Source organism: Alligator sinensis, unplaced genomic scaffold (assembly GCF_000455745.1).
Source record: "Alligator sinensis unplaced genomic scaffold, ASM45574v1 scaffold2513_1, whole genome shotgun sequence".
NCBI classification, from domain to species: Eukaryota; Metazoa; Chordata; order Crocodylia; family Alligatoridae; genus Alligator; species Alligator sinensis.
In genome coordinates this window covers 8,629-25,689 of record NW_005843426.1, presented here as the reverse complement: position 1 = coordinate 25,689, position 17,061 = coordinate 8,629, and the positions used below count along the sequence as shown (strand labels likewise).

General features: G+C 55.5%; 1 protein-coding gene across 4 annotated transcripts in view; it reads right to left on the bottom strand.

Annotated features, from left to right (window-relative positions):
* The window catches only part of SMG6 (SMG6, nonsense mediated mRNA decay factor), a 113,365-nt gene that overhangs the window by 95,287 nt on the left and 1,017 nt on the right, over nucleotides 1-17,061 (bottom strand). Inside the window, exons 1-8 of one of the 4 annotated variants that reach the window (XM_025195197.1) lie at nucleotides 16,138-16,503; nucleotides 13,670-15,446; nucleotides 11,592-11,784; nucleotides 10,875-10,985; nucleotides 10,065-10,171; nucleotides 9,004-9,082; nucleotides 7,298-7,408; nucleotides 6,383-6,595 (exon numbers count right to left, since the gene is read on the bottom strand). In XM_025195197.1, the coding sequence (XP_025050982.1) occupies nucleotides 6,383-6,595; nucleotides 7,298-7,408; nucleotides 9,004-9,082; nucleotides 10,065-10,171; nucleotides 10,875-10,985; nucleotides 11,592-11,784; nucleotides 13,670-15,446; nucleotides 16,138-16,156 (2,610 nt within the window). In that variant the 5' untranslated portion in view covers nucleotides 16,157-16,503. Of the gene's footprint in view, nucleotides 1-6,382; nucleotides 6,596-7,297; nucleotides 7,409-8,518; nucleotides 8,976-9,003; nucleotides 9,083-10,064; nucleotides 10,172-10,874; nucleotides 10,986-11,591; nucleotides 11,785-13,669; nucleotides 15,447-16,137; nucleotides 16,504-17,061 lie in introns of those variants that run through there. The other 3 variants (XM_006038664.3, XM_025195196.1, XM_025195198.1) reach the window with 3 other exon arrangements.

Sequence of the window (17,061 nt, the reverse complement as noted above, 5' to 3'; positions counted from 1 at the left end):
GGTGGGAAGACGGGGAAAGAGAAACCAGGGACCCTGCCTCTCGTATCCTGGGCTGGCGGGAAATCAAAGAGCAGGCACCTGGTATCCCGGGCAATGGGAAAAGGGAGGATTTGGGATATCCATCCTGTAGCCTCCTGCTAGCACCCAGAACTCCCTGCTCCACGCTCCCAAGCTCCTCGTCCTCACTGCAGCAAGAGCATGGACTGTAGTAGCACAGCACAGCAGCAGGCACAGAGCAATGCAGATGAGTGCAGAGAGCAACTGCAGCTCAGCACGCACAGGCCCACAGCTGGGATCCTTCTGCAGCCAGCAACATTCGGGGCACCAAAAGCAGCCAGGAATCCCCTTTCCTGGAGACATTCAGAGCCAACATGCAGAGACACGGCCTGAGCTCCCAGAGACCGCTTCCTGCCATAATGCTTCAGAGCCTGTGGCAAGCCCTGCAGGCAGCTGATCCTGGTGAATACAAAAGCTTGCTAGATAAGCACCGACTCAGCTGGTTGCAGTAGGTTGCCCATCGTCTGCAGTGATTCTGAGCAGTGGGCAGGCAGGTGCCCTGCCAGTGCAACATGAGGGTTAGCACCAGTTGGCTGGACTCTGACCAAGCGGCAGGGGTTGTCCAGTGCTCTCACCTTTCCCAGATCCCTGCTCCAGCGGAACGGAGGGGGCAAGGCAGGCTAGGCGCCCTCACAAAGCCTGCCGTATCCGAAGGTGTGCACCTCAATTCTCCGCTGCGCTAAGGCAGGAGTTGAAGCCCTCGCTGCCTGAAGTTACTTTCCTGATCTCAGCTCCCTGAACAAAAGGACACTCTGACTACTTTCTTGTCCAGCCCTGCAGGCAGTAAAACAGGGAGGGATCCCTGCCCTTCTGCCAGCTCCTATCACTCTTGTCCACAAGGGCTCAAACAGGGAGCCTTCCCTTTATGTTAGCAGGTCCTCCACCAGGGCTCTCTGAAGTAAAAACCCCCCCAGATCAGGCTTGCTCGCTGTGTCTCTACATGTAACAGGAAACATGCTTCACTGGCAAACTAAGCTAGCTGGGCTGGATACGCTCAGCAGCCCAGCGACTCTCCGAAGTCCTGCAGAGGCAGCAAAGGAAAGCTGGGGAAGAATCTGCTTGTGGTGTCCTAAACTAAGTCATAACGCTTTTGCTCCTAGGAGCAACCACCTCTAACACTATGGCACAGTATTGGAGCCAATGCCCTCACCTCCTGCCTCAGCCCTGAAGCCTGAGTCCTCAGAGTGACCCAGCTACCTCCAAAGAGAGCATGGCTGTCCAGGCTGCTTCCTCCTTTGAACCTGGGCAAGAGGAGGCTCAGTCTGTGCTACCAGGCCTGTCCTGCCTGTACCCAAGCACCTTCTCTCCAGCACCTTGGGAACTTCCGGCTGTGTCTCCACTTGTTCTTTAGTCCTTGGGAACTGTGCAGTTTACTACAAGGCAGCCCAGCGTGGAACAGCGAGATCAGTCCCTATCTGCCTGGCAGCAGACTGCTAAAAGACATCTCCCAGCAGCAGCCTCACCCACGTGCCTCTGCAAAGGGGCAGCAGCAGAATTTGAACAACATCTATTTCCATTTTGGTCAGTCACTTATTTCTAACCACATGTGTGGGGCAAAGACCTACAGGAAACGCTGTAGGATGAGAACTGCAGTTTCCCCCAACACATAGCCCCTTCAGCAGGCCATGGAGTGCCTCTGTGATATAGCTGTATGTCCGCTGATGTGCCAATGATGAGCTCTTGGATAACACCGGCACCCCACAACCACCAGCACTCCTGGGGTCTGGGTGGAGTGCTGACCAAGCAAGCCCTGGCTCTGAACATGAACTGGGCAGCTGGGATGGATTAGCAGGCAAGGCTGACAATGATGCACAGCTGAGTCAGGCTGATGGGTGAGAAATGGGGGGAGTGAGCAGGCAGGAGCTGAGAGCCACAATGAGCAAGCCTGGCACAGCTGCTCAAAGAGTCTCCTGATCTCTGAAACCACAAGATGCAGACCTCTAGGCTCAGCACAGATGTTAGATGGAAATCAGAGCAGGAACCCAGCTCTCCTCCCTGGGGACATTCAAGGTGGTCACCCAGGTGACCCAGCCCTCCCACAGAAAGAGCATGTGGAGCAGAAGCAGCTACTGAAACTACAGAAAAAAGGATGCAAAATGCAGAGGTGCCCAGGACAGCAGCCTCCTTTGACCGAGAAGCACACAACCTGGGCCTTATTTAATCACTCCTGGCAGGAATGGTTACCAGCTATGGTGTCCAAACAGACACTGCAGTCAAAGGAAATGCCTCCTCCTGCCCTTGGTCACGATATGATGGCGATGCCTAGACACGATGCCAACGGGTCAATTATATGAGCGCAGACCAAAACACAACCAGGCAGAAGAGAACAACCCAGAAAGGAAAAACGAAAGGAAGAGGGACTTCGACAATAGCCAAAGACATCCTGGCTGGAACTGAAGGGACTTGGGCCCAGTCATGCAGACAGCCACAGAGGGAAAGCACCGGTGGTAAGTCCAGGCGGGATCTCAGCAAGGACCACCCATGCGGCTCCACTGCTGTGGTGACTTCACATTTCTAAAGCATGGTTTTCCCCATCACCTAACAAGGACCAACGTTTTACAGAAGCAAGACATTAGCTACTGTGGTTCTCCTGCTTTGCCTGTGGCAAGTTCCGTGTTAGGTCTGTGCTACGTGAGAGTTATGGGTAGTCTTATGTAGAGTTTAAATTAATAGTTGTATGGCATGCTTTGATAGGGATGATCCTGCCTCAGGTAGGGCTGGACTAGATGGCCTCTGGAGGTCCCTTCCAGCCCTACCTTTCCATGACTAAGGATCTGATTTTCCAGTTACAGGCAGGACCAGTGAACTGCAGAGGAAGGCAGAAGCTGAAAGGAAGAGTGCAGGGCCCAGTGGAGCCCACCTCCCTTCCCATGTGGAAGGATGGGCCTCAGATCTAGTGCTAGTCCAGCTCACTCTCCCCAACTTTTCCTCCTCACCCCATCTCACCCTGCCCTGCAACACACCCATCCTTCCCACTCTTACCACTTGCAACCTCACCCATCACATTCTCATTTAGAGAATCACCAGCAAAATCAAGGCCCTCAAGAGCAACAAGTTGTGCTAAGGCGGCTGTAAGAAGCTTCCCTAGGCATTTTCAACCAGTCTGTGACCACAGTATGTTGACGGGGAACACACAAAGGTGAGAGCCCCACAGTGTTCAGCACAAGGCCTGTGCTCTTCCCCTGTCTTGGCACAGCTTGGAAGAAGATTTTGATTGCTCATTTGCAGAACCATGCTAGTTATCTTCCATCCTGCTGCGAAAAGGAAAGCATGTGCGCTCCCCTCTGTGGCTGACTGCCCCCAAGCACTGACATGCTATCGCAAAGAGACTAATCATTGCACGAGCCCACAACACAGGGCAGACAACACATTCAATCCAGAACTGAGTCAGATCACACTGGAGAGAAGGTTCTCATGGCTGGAGCACAGAGGAGGGGGTCAGGTGACGTGGGGTCTGGCTCCATGTGGCCTCACTAAACTTGTTGTAGCTCTAGGAGAGCAACCAACTCACAAAGGACCCAAGAAACTTAATTCACATGTGGCAGCTTAAAGCAGCCTAAAACATAAGATGCGCCTCGCTTGGGTCAGGCCACAGGGCCACCAAGCCTGGCAGCCTGCATCTCTCAGGGGCAGAGCTGCCTCCCCGTCCCATGGAGCATACCATATTAGTGCCTGCATGCTGCAAGGCAGCATACTGAAGCACCTACTGCAAAGCAGAGGCAAGGCCACTGTGGGAACCTTCACTCAGCATTTCCTGACAGTGGCGATTAAAATCTCAAGCTCTGGGTGACACTAACACTTTCTCAGGGGACTGAGAGCCTTCCTGGCCAGCCAGCTCACCACCCTGCATACATGAAAACCAACATGTTCACAGCAGGTGAGTGGAGCCAGCTGCAGACGGGAAGCAGGGACCCAGTTCTAGGGTCCACTCTGCATAAAATACAGCAGTGGACTCCTGCACTGGTCCACCCCTCGGCAGGAACAAGAACACAGCCACCCATGGTCACCGTGCAACATCCAGCCTGGGCTCCAGTGTCAATGCACCTGGGCTCTGGGCTGGGCAAGGAAAGATGCAGAGCCCCAAAGGAGATCAGAGTCCCAAACCTTAGTGCTGCATTAGTTTTCTCTGCATGTCTCTAGCGTGCAGGGCTTCAGCTAGCGGTCCATGCCCACAATCACTGAAAAAGAGGTTGCACTCTCACTCCCCTTCTCTGAGCCTGCCTTGCCTTGGAAACAGCAAACCTGTCCTAAATCAGGGGCCAATTTTGGGCTCCACTGCACCCATGAGAGCATCCATCACAATAGAAACTGGACCTGCTGCAGCCCCTGCCATGCCTACACCTGCCACAGCTGGATTCCACCGTGCCCGGAGCAGTCTGGTAGGGCTGCAGCCAGCACTCCCACTCTGCAGAGGAATAGCAAGGCAGAGAGAAAGGAAAGCCAGCACAGACAATAACACAGCATGCAGGTCAGGGTTAAGGTGTGCCCTGTGAGTGTAGTCCTCTGTTCCCAGAGCTAAGTCAGGCCACAGCCTCCAAGGCTGGCCCCACGGTTCCTTGACTGCACAAACACCTGTACGCCAGAGATCAGAAGCATACCAAGCAGATTTCACAAAGGCCGAGCAGCTAATCCACTGCAGCAACCCTTGCAGTCACCTCTGACAGGCTGGGTTTGAGGTAACAACCCAGAAAGAAGCAGCTCCAGAATCTCTTCCCTAGCCCCTCACCAAGCTGCAGCTCCTGAGATGGCAACATTACCCTATGTCTGAGAGCCATTCTAGCCTCCCTGTCAAGCTGCCCTCCCACTACCCTGCTCTCCAGAATCACATAGGGCTTGCGGGCCACTTGGGAACACGTGCTGAAGGAGGTGCCCCCTGTATGGCAGGCCCAGCCAAAGGAAAAGACTGTCTTTAGCTGGACCACTGAGTGCTTGTGCTGGGGAGGAAGGCAACAAAGCAGTCAAGGCCTGCTTTGTTGAGGAAGCATCCAAAGGCTGGCACATGCTCCTCTGGCCCTCCCTTCCCATAGTTTGTGTGCCTGCTTCTGGATCTAGGACAGAGGTCCCAGAATCTGCCCAGCCTCAGCACACAAGGCTGGGACAGCTCCCTTCTCAGGAGAAACAGCACCACCCAGTGGCAACACCGAGCACGCCTCAGCCACTCCCGATCACTGCGCTTGTGGAAAAGGAAGAGCAAGATGTGGGGGCAAGGGTGGGAGCAGGTTTTGAATGAGTCAAAAGGGAGGAAGGGCAGAGCAATGGATGAAGGCACAAAGAAAAGCAGTCTCCAGTAACTGCAGCTGCTGTCACATGCTCTTGCCACCTCAGCTCCCCACGCTCTCTCACCTCCATCCCTGAAAACCTGGCCTCTCTCACAACTGCAGCAGGAAGGGAAAAGCCATCCTCTGGCCATGTGCTTCAAACATGTGATCCAGCCACACTGGTAAGAAAAGGGGGCCCTCAGTCTGCACTGATACTGCCAGACAGCTGCATGTCAGGGGTACTCCGTGAGCAGCCCAAGGCTTCAGCCCTGCTCAGCTCAGTTGAAAGGAACATGCCAAATCTAGGAGACCTGCAGTCCATGATGAAACACCCCTCCTCTGCTCAGTGCTCTCCCCAAGTCGACAGGAAACTCCCCTTCTCTGAACAGCCTGCTCAGGACAGGCTGCCCAGAGCTCCCTGGCAATCTCTCTGGCGTGTTACTGACTGAATTCCTAGAGAAAGGTAAAACCTCAAGCAGACGTCCTCCTGTACCCAGCCCACACATTCACAGGCTGTCTGACAAACAGGCTTGCCAGAGCAGAAAGGGCACCACAAAGAGACTCCTTGGATCTATATTCCTTCCCTAGCAGGAGGAAGGGAATACACATGGCTTCTAGCAGACTCGACAACACAAATGCTATGCCTACACTGGAAGCCAAATCCACGGCAGCCAACTGCCTGGAGAAATGCTCCAACCGGCTGGCTTTAGGGCAAGTGTCTCAGCCCTGAGAAAGTTGCAAGTGGGGGCATCATCATTAGCCATTCCCACTGAGCTCTCCACTTCCCAACCCCAGTGAAAGCCCCAGAGAAGACCCACTTTCTTGTCTTCCATTTGCACCTTCTCAACCCCATCAGCAGCTGCACCACCAAGCAGTGCCAGGGAATGGATGGTAACAACACTCCTTAAACACGAGAAGCACTAGGTCCCCAACTCAAGCCAGGAACAGCTCCCAGAGGGAAGCCAAAATGCTGGAATATTTAGCAACAAGGAAAACAGCTCCAGTGTCACTCCACTGCGTTCCAGGCATGTGACACCAAGCCAGCTGCTCTGTCCCGCAGTACTCACGTCGCTGGGGCTGAGGTTCCCAAGCCCACTGTCCTGTTCAGAATCCCTGCCAGATTCATGGCCCTGGGAGGAGCGGGGGTGGGAGGGGTGGATCCAGATCTCCAGCCGTGTGGCGTCGTCTCCAACTTGTCGGAACGTGGACCTCTTGCTCTTCCCCCTCTGGCTGGGGCTCAGCTCCAGCACCTGATGTTTCTTCTGCTCCATCTGCTCGGCCTGTGCAGACAGGGTACATGCACTCAGAGCCCTTGGGATCAAGGCTCAGGGAACGCAATGGCGTTCTATTTACAGGGGCAGAAGAACCAGTCACTCCCTAACTTTGCAAAACCCAGCAGCTCGCCACCTGCTTTAGGGTCTGGCTTCTGGTGCTGAAGGCTGGCAGGAGTGAGGGCAGCCACAAGGACTGCCCTGGAGTCCTACTGCTAGATTCCAAAAGAATTGGTACCTGGCAATTCCCTGAAATGCCAACATGTCACAACCTGGGGCAGGGCAGGGATCTGCAGAGCCCATCCAAACATGACCGGTTTGGAGGAGCCCGCTACCATATCAAGCAGCACAGGGCTGGGGGGAGGGGGAGGCTTTAATGAGGCAGGTCCCGGAACAATTTCCTGTCACTGCTAAGCTCAGCTCTGCTTTAAGGTGCTCCCCAGAAGGGAGCTGCTACGCAGCTCAGCAGGGACCCTGCAACCTGCTCTGGCTGACAGACAGGATAAGAGACCTCACTTTGGCAGCTGCAACTTCTCTTCCACCCCCACAACCAGGTTTTTCAAACCTGTGCTAGGGCCAACACTGAGTCCGACAGGTGTCACTCCCACCCCGCCCCACCCCACCACAGAGAAGCACACTCAAGTGTGGGGTGAACTCAGGACCCCAGCAGACAGCCCCTGAGTGAGGAGGGGACAGCATCCCAAGACTCACCTTGCGCTTTGTCTCCTCAAACAGGCTCATGAGACTCTCCTTGGCTGTGAGAATGGGGTTGCTGGCGGCCAGGCTGCGCATGTAATAGTACACAGCATCCAGCTTCCTCCTCTGCAGGGACACAAGCATGCTCAGAGCCCAGGCTCCCTGGAACCCGTGGGCTGAACCCACCCCCTGGCAGGCCAACCCCCAAGCCACCCAGGGCACTTGCCTGCACAAAACAACCCCTGCTTCCCAAGCATGTCCCAGACCCGAATGCTGTAGACTCTCCAAAAGTGTTTGCAGTAATCTACAGCTGCCAGCACAAGTCCACACCCACAGACACCCCAAGGATGCATGCCAAGCATCAGAGTACAGCCCACAGACCCAGTGAGCCTGGCAGTGAACAAGCCTGACCAGTTGGTGACCAAAGCCCTGTACCTGAAAGCCCCAGCTTGGACTGCTGCTCATGCATCCAGGCTCCCTCTGGTATCCATGTTTCCCCCTCCCCCTGGGATCTGAGTATCTCACAACCTTTGGTGTCTATCCTTTCAGCACTCTCATGAGGCAGACAGATGCTGTTACCTCCAACTCACAGGTGAGAACAAAGGGTCAGAGTCTAAAGGACTCACCCAAGGTCACAGCCAGCATCCGTGTCAGAGCAGGGAACTGACCTTAGGTCTTCCAGTTCCCTAGCTCCTGCCAAGCCCCATGTTCAAGGTGTAGAGTTTCTCCTGCAAACTGATGGCCTCACAGACACATGTTCAAGGTGTAGAGTTTCTCCTGCAAACCCATGGCCTCACAGACCCCCCTGCCAGCACAGCGGCAGCTCAGTGACTGCACCCCATGCCTAGTCATGGAGAGTATCAGCAGTTGCCAGGGAAACATCTCTGAACACTGCTGTATGTGACAAAAAAACAAGTTTCACAGCTCTTCAGTTTTAAAACAGCATCTATTGCTTCCACCATCTACCACAAGAACAAGTCCCTTCCCCAAAGGAAGGACACAAGACAGATGACAACAGTCACCCCCACTGCAACCCTAAACTGCTGTGTCCAATGTCCCTGCTGGCTCACTGCCCTGCATCTCTCCCCAGCCCCATGCCTGCAGTTTGGTACAGGGCTCTAAGACAGGAAGCTGCCCAGAACAGTGACTGTGCCCACAGAGCCACCTCTGAAGTGCCACACTGTGCTGGAACAAGATGCTTTTGTTTGGGGCCTTAAATCTGTTCACTCAAAGTACCTTCTCCAAGACTTTTTGCTCCCAGCTGGCCAGCAGGTCCTGAACACTGCTGGGTGCATGTCACTCCCAACAGCCACCGTTGCAGGAATCCCAAGGGGAAAAGATTTAGGCAGGACAAGGAGGAGCTAGCCACCTTTACACAAGAAACTGTAGCCGGCCCTCCCAGGGGACTCGCACATGACACAAGAGGCTAGAAAGGCTCTTGGGGCCAGGACTGTGGGGGCCAAGCCCAGGTTGGCACTGGGACCTCTTCAAACACAGCATGAAGCTGAACCATGACTGACTTGAAAGCTACAGACAAATCACCAGCCAAAGCACCTGGCTCATCTCCCCCTGACCTATGGTGTTATCACTTTGCTTTTAAAACCATCTACCAGGACTGCCCCTTGAATGGCCACGAGCTAAGAAAGGGCTGCCTCAATCACCCTGGGGGTTTACCGTGCCTGTGCCAGAGCCCTTCCACTCCCACCCACATGTGGTCTTACCGTGTAGATAGCCAGGAGCGCCAACTGGTTGTATGGACGGCCATTTTTGGGGGCAATCTGTTGAGCCTTCAGATACCAGCTGAGGAGGGGAGACAAGACAGAGCAGGTTACAGAGAAGTGCTTCAGTGCCCCCCATCCCTGTTAACAAAAAGGGGTCATCCCCTGCCCCTGGCATGCTGGTGGGACAGGATCTTTGCACGAGTGCCTCTGACTACTGGGTGTGGGCACAGCCAGCATATCTGCCTGTTACTACAGTCCTTGTGGGACCTGCAGTCTCCACACAGGGCTTGTGATGGAGAAGGGCCGGATGACCTCAGGCCATGTTATTGCCTGATAGAAACCACAAAACAATGCTCCTGGCTCAGTAGGGAAGTGACTAAGGGGTGCAGCGAAAGCCCAAGGGAAGTCTCTCCTGGTCCCCAGAAGGAGCACGCAAAGACAACTAGAAAAGGCTACGTAGGAGGAAAGGAGTTTCCTGCCCACTTCCAGCATGTTCCCACTGATGCCTGGGACCATGCACTTGTGTTGACTTGCTCACGTCAGATCTATGCGATGTGAAAGCCACCCCCCTAATGAAAGGGACCTGCGTGGTGGGTAGTTAATCCTACTCTTTCCTTTCCCTGGCCAGGATACCTGCTCCCCAGCCCTCCCCCCTCGCCATGTCTCAGTCAGGGACAAGAACTGGGCTCTGCCTTCCATTTAGCTATGGATAAGCCAAAGGCATTTATCAGACAAAATACAAGCGACAAGAGGCAACAGGTGCCACCAAGTTTAGCTGCAGCCAGAACATATGGCTCGATGCGAGACGCTCATCAGGCAAGCACTGCCAGCAGAAGCTCAGCAGAACAGACAACTGCTACCCTGTCAGACCCAACACTCTGCACTGCCAGCTGCACAGCTTGGCTTCCACCTCAGCCCTTGCCCAAGAGCTTGCTCCTAGGGCAGCAGTGACACAAAGGGCAGTGTGGAAAGTCAGCGCTGGCCAGAGGCAGGTCTGGCAGTCTCCCTTGCAGTCAGCAGCGTACGAGCTCTATGCAGGGCTGAGGAAGAGGGGACGGTACCTGCGCGCTTTCCCGTAGTTTGCCGTGTCATTCGCTTGCTCTCGGTACCTGCAAATGTCCCCTTGACAAATCATGCACCTCTGGGCACTGATCAGCGCGTACTTCACCTGGAAAAGAGTCACTCGGTGTCGCACGTGGGAGCTCTGCAGCTGCTGCCAGCCTGCACGTGTGCTCCAGGAGGAGGGGGCTGCCTGGATGGGGCTCACCAACCGGTGCTTCCAGGAAGCTTATTTACTCTTGCCACAAGCTCAGCTTGGATAGGACTGGCACAAATTGCTCTACCCATTCCCCTGACCCCTGCAAAATGCCCCATGCCTGTTGTGGGGGAAGAGTGGAACTCAAGTTCCACAGCCCACTCCCTCTGAGAGAGTCTATGAGGGGGCCTGCTGCAGTAGACCCATCTACCCACTCACTTGGCAACCCCCCAGCCAGAGATGACAGGATACCAAGTCTCATGGGAGTTGCAGCTATTCTATTTCTCCCTTCACTGGCCTGGCTCCATTGCAGAAGCAAAGAGAAGACTCGAGAAACAAGGTGCAGGACACGGTTTTCTAACACGGCCTCCCTCTCCTTGTCTTCAAGGATGGAAGCATGCCAAGTTGTTCTCTTTTTAAGCCTCCAAAAATGTATTTCACACCGGAAAGGATTTGCTGCAAGTTCACAGCACTGCTGAGGAAGTATCCTTGAGCACATGCTGCCATTTGGCTGAACAGTCACCCACCTCCTCAGGATGCCGCAAAAACTACCCCATCAGTGCAACGAGCTCCGGCCTCTGTCTGACAGCCAGTCCTGGGAGGGAAGCCCACTTACCATCTTCCGCAGGGGCTTGCTGCGAATGGCCATCCCATCCATATAATCCTCCAGCTTGAACTGGTACGAGACCTGCAGGTTCTGCAGCAAGCTGTCAAAGAAAACAGTGCCCTGCAAGAAGCAAACAGCTGGCTGTAACTACCTCAGTCAACACATGCACAAGACCTGCTGCCCCACCTGGGAGGCGGGAGAAGGAAGCACCAGGGTTCAGCTGGCCTTCAGTTACCTTCCTCTAGGATCCATTCCCCACAGATCAAGCTACCCCATGCCTAAGGTGCCACCCTGCCCTGCCTTCTGCCATGCCTTTGGGAGGCAGAGCATAATCATCCCACTGAACAGGAGAGGAAACTACACAGAAAGCCACAAGAGTTAACCCAAAGGTAAGACTGTAAGCGCTGGTGCAAAGGACTTGCACGGGTGCTTGTTTACTTCTGTTTAAACCAATTTCTAACTGATTTAAGCCAAAGCAAATCAGTTAGAAACTGATTTGCTGCACCATCACAAGTAAGCATGTCCTTTTTAACTAGCCACTGTAACGGCATAGCTCCAACTCTCCCATGCAGACAGAACCTAAAGAACACAGAAAGGCCCTGCCCACAGTCACAGAGAGATGCTGGCAAAGCTGGGAAAGTCACTGAGCTGCATGGACTGGTGCTGAGCTCTGCACCAAGCCTCCTTTCAAAGCTGCAACCAGCTCAGAGCCATTCCTTCCCTTACCTCATCCAGAAGCTGAAGCAGCTTGTTCCGAATTTCTTGGGCAGTCTCTCCCAGAGGGTCCTTGAGGAGCTGCCGGAATTTCTCAATCACCTGGTAAAAGGCGTTCTTCCACAGCAGCTGATCCACGTTCTGGTTATCAGAGAACTCTATGTCCATCAGGATGCATCGCTCATACAGCTGCAGCATCTCTGCTCTGCAACAAGACACAGGCAAAAGCTGACACAGCAGCAACTGAACAGCAAGCGCAAGCACAGGGAACATCTGCTGCTTCCCAGCCAACACTGGAAGAAAATGCCAGCAATGTCACGCACGCCAGGAGATGGCAAATGAATCTCTCTGTGCGCGCCTGCAGGGAGCTGTTAACTGCTGCCATCACACAGCCCCCTCCCCACCTTTTAGTTCAGGAGGCAAGTCTGAGGAGCTCTGCTCTGCACAGGGGCAGGGCAGTGGCGCTGGTACTCCCCCTTCCCCTGCAGAGATCTCCCGAGAGTACCGAGCCAAGGGAAAGCACAGACTGCCAATGATGATCCAAAGCACAGATGCACCTTCCCCTTTCTCAACTGCTCTTTCTGTGCACCAAGTCTCTGTGTGGAGGCCAGGAAAGAGCACACAGGGCAAGTACCTGGCAAGGAAAGATCCCGCCATGGAAAGCATGCTCCTGCTCTCTCCTCCACCCAACAAAAATAAGGGCTCCTCTCTGTTCAGAAATAGCAGCCTGCTGTTCTACCCTCCGCTCTGATTACTGAGCTCCATTAACATGACACTTCCCCAGCTCAGATCATTCAGAGCGCAAAGGAAGGAAGACAGAGGGAGAGAGTCACAAAGTCAATGAAATCAGGTTTCTTTCTCAGGGCCAGGCCAAAATGACTCCCTATGCTACACTCCCAGAGCTGCGGCCAGCTGGGGTAGAAATGCCTCCACAGTCCTGAGAAAGGAGTCCCCTGCCCAAGGTAGACTACTGTCAGCAAGGTTTCCCAGATCCCTTCAGCTGGTCTGACAACATATCAGATGTGGCTGTCTCAGAAACAGCCCTCTGACACACCAGGACATCTAACAGGGTCTGTAGCAAAATGCAGCCAAGGCCTGTCACTCCCACCATGGAGCTTGGACTGTGAGAGTCCACAAGGCATATAACAGGTCCCGAAACCAATTCACGCACTGGACGTGCTGTCACCCGGCTGTGAAAATAAGTCTCTGAAGAAGTCCTGAGAGCAAGGAGGTCATGAATACAGAAGCCGCTGCCATTATCAAGCTAACGACACAGCAGGGTACCAATTTAATGTCTTCCTTCCTCCGTGGCATCATCAAGCCATTCCCACAGGAAGCCCGGAGGGCACAGAGTTTAACAGCGTCAGCTGCAAGAGAACCTACGTAGCTCTAAAGCTGCCAGTGTTATTACATGGTTATGACACCATAAATCTGCAAGGCACTTCTCAGGAGTGATGCCAGGCTGCCACCCCTGCCTGAAGATGTTTGCAGCCCACATTAGACAGGAGTTTAGAACAGGATGAGAGAGCCCTATGCACAGTGCTCAGAGCAAGTCCAGGCTGCAGACAGACCCCGGGGTACAGCAGGACAGTTGCTGCGGGGGCACGCAGGAGCCCCAGAGCCTGGAGCCACCTGGTTCCCAGCTACTACAGCATGGAGAACTCAAGAGCCAGGGCAGGTGTAGGCTCCTCCTGAGCTGCTCCTTCCACCCACCACTGATATTCTGTAACAAGACACTGCAGCTCTGCCTGAGGCCAGGGAGCTGCTGCCTTTAACTCGTCAAGGGCAGGCCACTGTGCTTGTTCACAGGCCGCTTCTGCAAAGCCAAGGCCTCCCTCAGGCTCGTCTTCGCTCACTGTTACACGACCTCGCGGCACATGCATATGAGGCTGGTCACAACCAAGGCAGCCACCTGCTCCTTAGCCCCCCCTCAAGAAGCCTCTGTGGTGTTGCTGGGCAGTGGTCTAACCATTGCTGCCAGACAATTATCCAAGGATGGGCAATATTCCTGCAAAGCTCTTCCCAGCAGCAATGCCTCCCACCACCCCAGCCCAACCCTGACAGCATAGCCCAAAGCAAAAGCTGCCAACCTCAGCTGTGTCATCTTCTCAAGCCCCTCGGGGCTGATCCGGTCTCTGGACAGCAGGTTGCTGAGCTGCTGCTCCTGGTTCCCAGCCTCTCGAAGGAGTTTGCTGAGCTCCTGCTGCTGCATGTTCCGCATCTGCTGCTCCAGTTCAGGACTCAGGGGGGTGGACGGGAGCGGGTTGCAGACGTACTGCCCTGACTGGCCTGGATACCCAGGATAGTATGTGCCTGGGTACACACCATTGCTGGGGCCCACTTGATACTGCAGTGGGTATCCTCCGTAGGGATACTGGGCCCCTGGGCCTGTGGGCCTTGGGTAATAGTAGGGATTGTCTGAGTTCTGAAACTTGTAGTAGGAGGCCTGTGACTGGCGCGTGTCCCCCCAGGAAGTGGGGCTCACTTCATCATCCGTGTCCAGGAAGTGGAGCTGAGAGGCCTGGTTCTTCAGAGCCGGCTTCTGGTCAGGGTTGTTTGGATCCCACAACCTGCGGGTAGTGCCACCACGGCCTCTGCCCCTGGGCCCCTTGCTGCACCCACCGCCAAGCAGAAGCCTGGGCCCTGAATGCATGGATTCAGGGGATCCTGCAGCGCTGGCAGAGAGGTCTGTGTTGGCAGGCAGGACAAGAATCCCCCGGCCTCTCCCGTGAGGCTCCCTGCTCTGGCCTCTCCCCTCCACAGCCTCCGTGGAATCACTCATGTTAACACAGCCCTTTGGGGGCCTTTTCTTGCCATTTTCCAACGTGCAGCTGTCCCTGCTCATGGTCCGGCTGTCAAAGGTGACGCGCAAAGCACCCTTGGCCTCTTTACCATTGCTGCTCCACTCGCTCTCAGAAGCTCGGCTCTGCTCCAGGCGCTTCCTCCTCTCCGAACTCCTGCCAAGGCCATAGGCTTCCACCTTATCCATTCGGTCATCATCCAGGGAGTCTGTGGAGGAAGCAGATGGCTGCTTCTTAGGACGGAGCCTCTCCTTTGCCCGCTCCTGCTGTTTCTTCCCCACCTCAGCCAGGGAGGCTCCATCTGTGCTGTTGTTGCTTCCAGCAGAGCTTGTGCTGCAGGTGCGGTACCGGCTCCTGCGTTTGTCCGAGCGGGAGTACCTCTTGGTGGAGGCGAGCTTTCCCTGTGGCGGGTCGCTGCTTGCCTTCCGTACCCTGTCACCCCGTTCCAGCCGCCTGCCTTTGTCTCCCTTGGCAGTTTTTGCCCCCTCACCGGTCAGGCTTCCCTCTCTTTCCTCTCTGCTCTGTTTATTTCTGCTGCTGCCACTAGTGCCTTTCCCAGGGTCCCTTTCAGTCTCTTCTCCCTCAACTCTCAGCTGCTCCATCTTACTGATGACCTCTTCGCTGGCTGGCCGGGGGGCTGGCTCCTTGGCGGCAGACTGCAGGCGCTTCCCAGGCTGATAGATCTGCTGGTCTGGCTTCTTGGCTCTTCTGCTGACCTTGGAGCACCCCTCCTCCGAGGCAGAGTGTTTAGACAAGCTCTCCTGGCTCTGAACAAGCCCTTTACTTTCCATCTCTCCATCTCCCTGGGAGGGACCGTTCTGCCTCTGGCTGTCACCTTTGCTGAGATCCTCAGCAACCCGAGATCCCCCCGCAGCAACAGGAGGATCTTTGTCACCAGCAGTTTCATCCTTGGCTTCCCCAGCTCTGCTCCCTTCGCACTCTGGCGCTTCCTGTTTCAGAAGCAAGTGCTTGTTCCTTAGCCGGGAAAGACCTGGCTTGTAGATTTCCAGGTCCGGGCGCCTGTTATCTTTTCGATGCCTGGGCTCTTTCAGCTCTTTCGTGTTCTCTGGAAAGGAAACAGAAACAGAAGGGGGTCATTCCCATTCTGGCGCATGATACGAGAGCTAACATTCACAGGAGCTCGGAGGCTCCAAGAGGGGCAGGCATTTTAAAATTGGTATAAGCAAGGCCGTAATTTGCTGTTTGGGCACTACGTGAAGTCACAGAACAGGGTGAGAAATGGAGATGAGACGGAGGTGACACCCAGCCCTGAGCCAACAGCCTTCTTCACGCGCACACAAACAAAACCCTTGCTTCCGGGGACCTACAAGCTGAAAAACAGATGCAGAAAAGGCAAGATGTACAAGGACGCACACAGCAGACTGCAGGCTACAGGGATTTATTGCTGCTATTCTCCTGATTTCAGTCTCAGCTCCCCTGCCTGCCCACTGCTGGCATTCCCCCTTGCAGCGCCTGGCACCTGCGGCTGCCTTCCTGCCCGGCACACAGCAACGAAAATCAAATTTGCTACAAAGATTTCTTCCCCACCCCTTGACCTAAAGTAACTTCTTCTACAGAAAAAAACACTACACAAAAATGAAGACTTCCCTTGCAGCCAAGCCATGACAATTTCCCTACTGAATCAATTTCTTGTCTTGGGGTTTCACACCACTTCCCAATACGGCCTTTCTACACCGTGTCAGGCAACTACCACCAAGCGCTCAGCGGAGAGAATGGCCGGGGAAGCAGGAACACACCTGCCCAGGACGCACGCATCCTGCAGACTGCTGCTCCCCGCGCACGACGCCACCCCAGCTCCTCACAAGTTTCACGACCGCGACGACCGAAGACACCTCACAAACGGTTCTGAGGTGTCCGTCATCAGAAGGCTGGGGCGGGCCGCAGCCATGACAACAGAGCCCTCCCCGGGCACGGCCTCCCCGCGGGGACCACAGACAGGGCCACGCGGGGGCTACACGCAGGGCCACGTGGGGGTTGCACAGGCAGGGACAGGGCAGGCATTTTACAGCACAACCCTTGATTTTAGAACAACAGCTTCAGCAGTGCCCCCGCCCCACAGCGGTGCGGACCCCCGCACAAAGCTGCCAACGCAGCTCAACTCCCACGGCACCGCCACGAAGCCGCTTGGCTTTAAAAGGCTGAGGGACCCGGGCCTCCTCGGCCTAAAAAGGAGGAGGCTAAGAGGAGCCATGGCAGCAGCTTGGCGTGACGCGCGGGGAGTGCATCCAGGGCTCGGCCTGTCCGTCTGTCCGTCCCAGGACAGCGATGCAGGCTCAACACGGGCAGCAGGTCCTGGGCAGCCGGGGAAGGCTGTGGCCGCCCCGGAGATGTGCGGCAGGGGCTGGACGGGGTCCTCGTCGCGGTCACTTGGCCCCACTGAAGAGGAGCCATGGCAGCAGCTTGGCGTGACGCGCGGGGAGTGCATCCAGGGCTCGGCCTGTCCGTCTGTCCGTCCCAGGACAGCGATGCAGGCTCAACACGGGCAGCAGGTCCTGGGCAGCCGGGGAAGGCTGTGGCCGCCCCGGAGATGTGCGGCAGGGGCTGGACGGGGTCCTCGTCGCGGTCACTTGGCCCCACTGGTCTTCCCTGCCCGTGGGGGCGGTGATGTCGCGAGGCCCCGTCCGGCCGAGAGCCCGCTGACACTGACCAGCTCCTTGCGG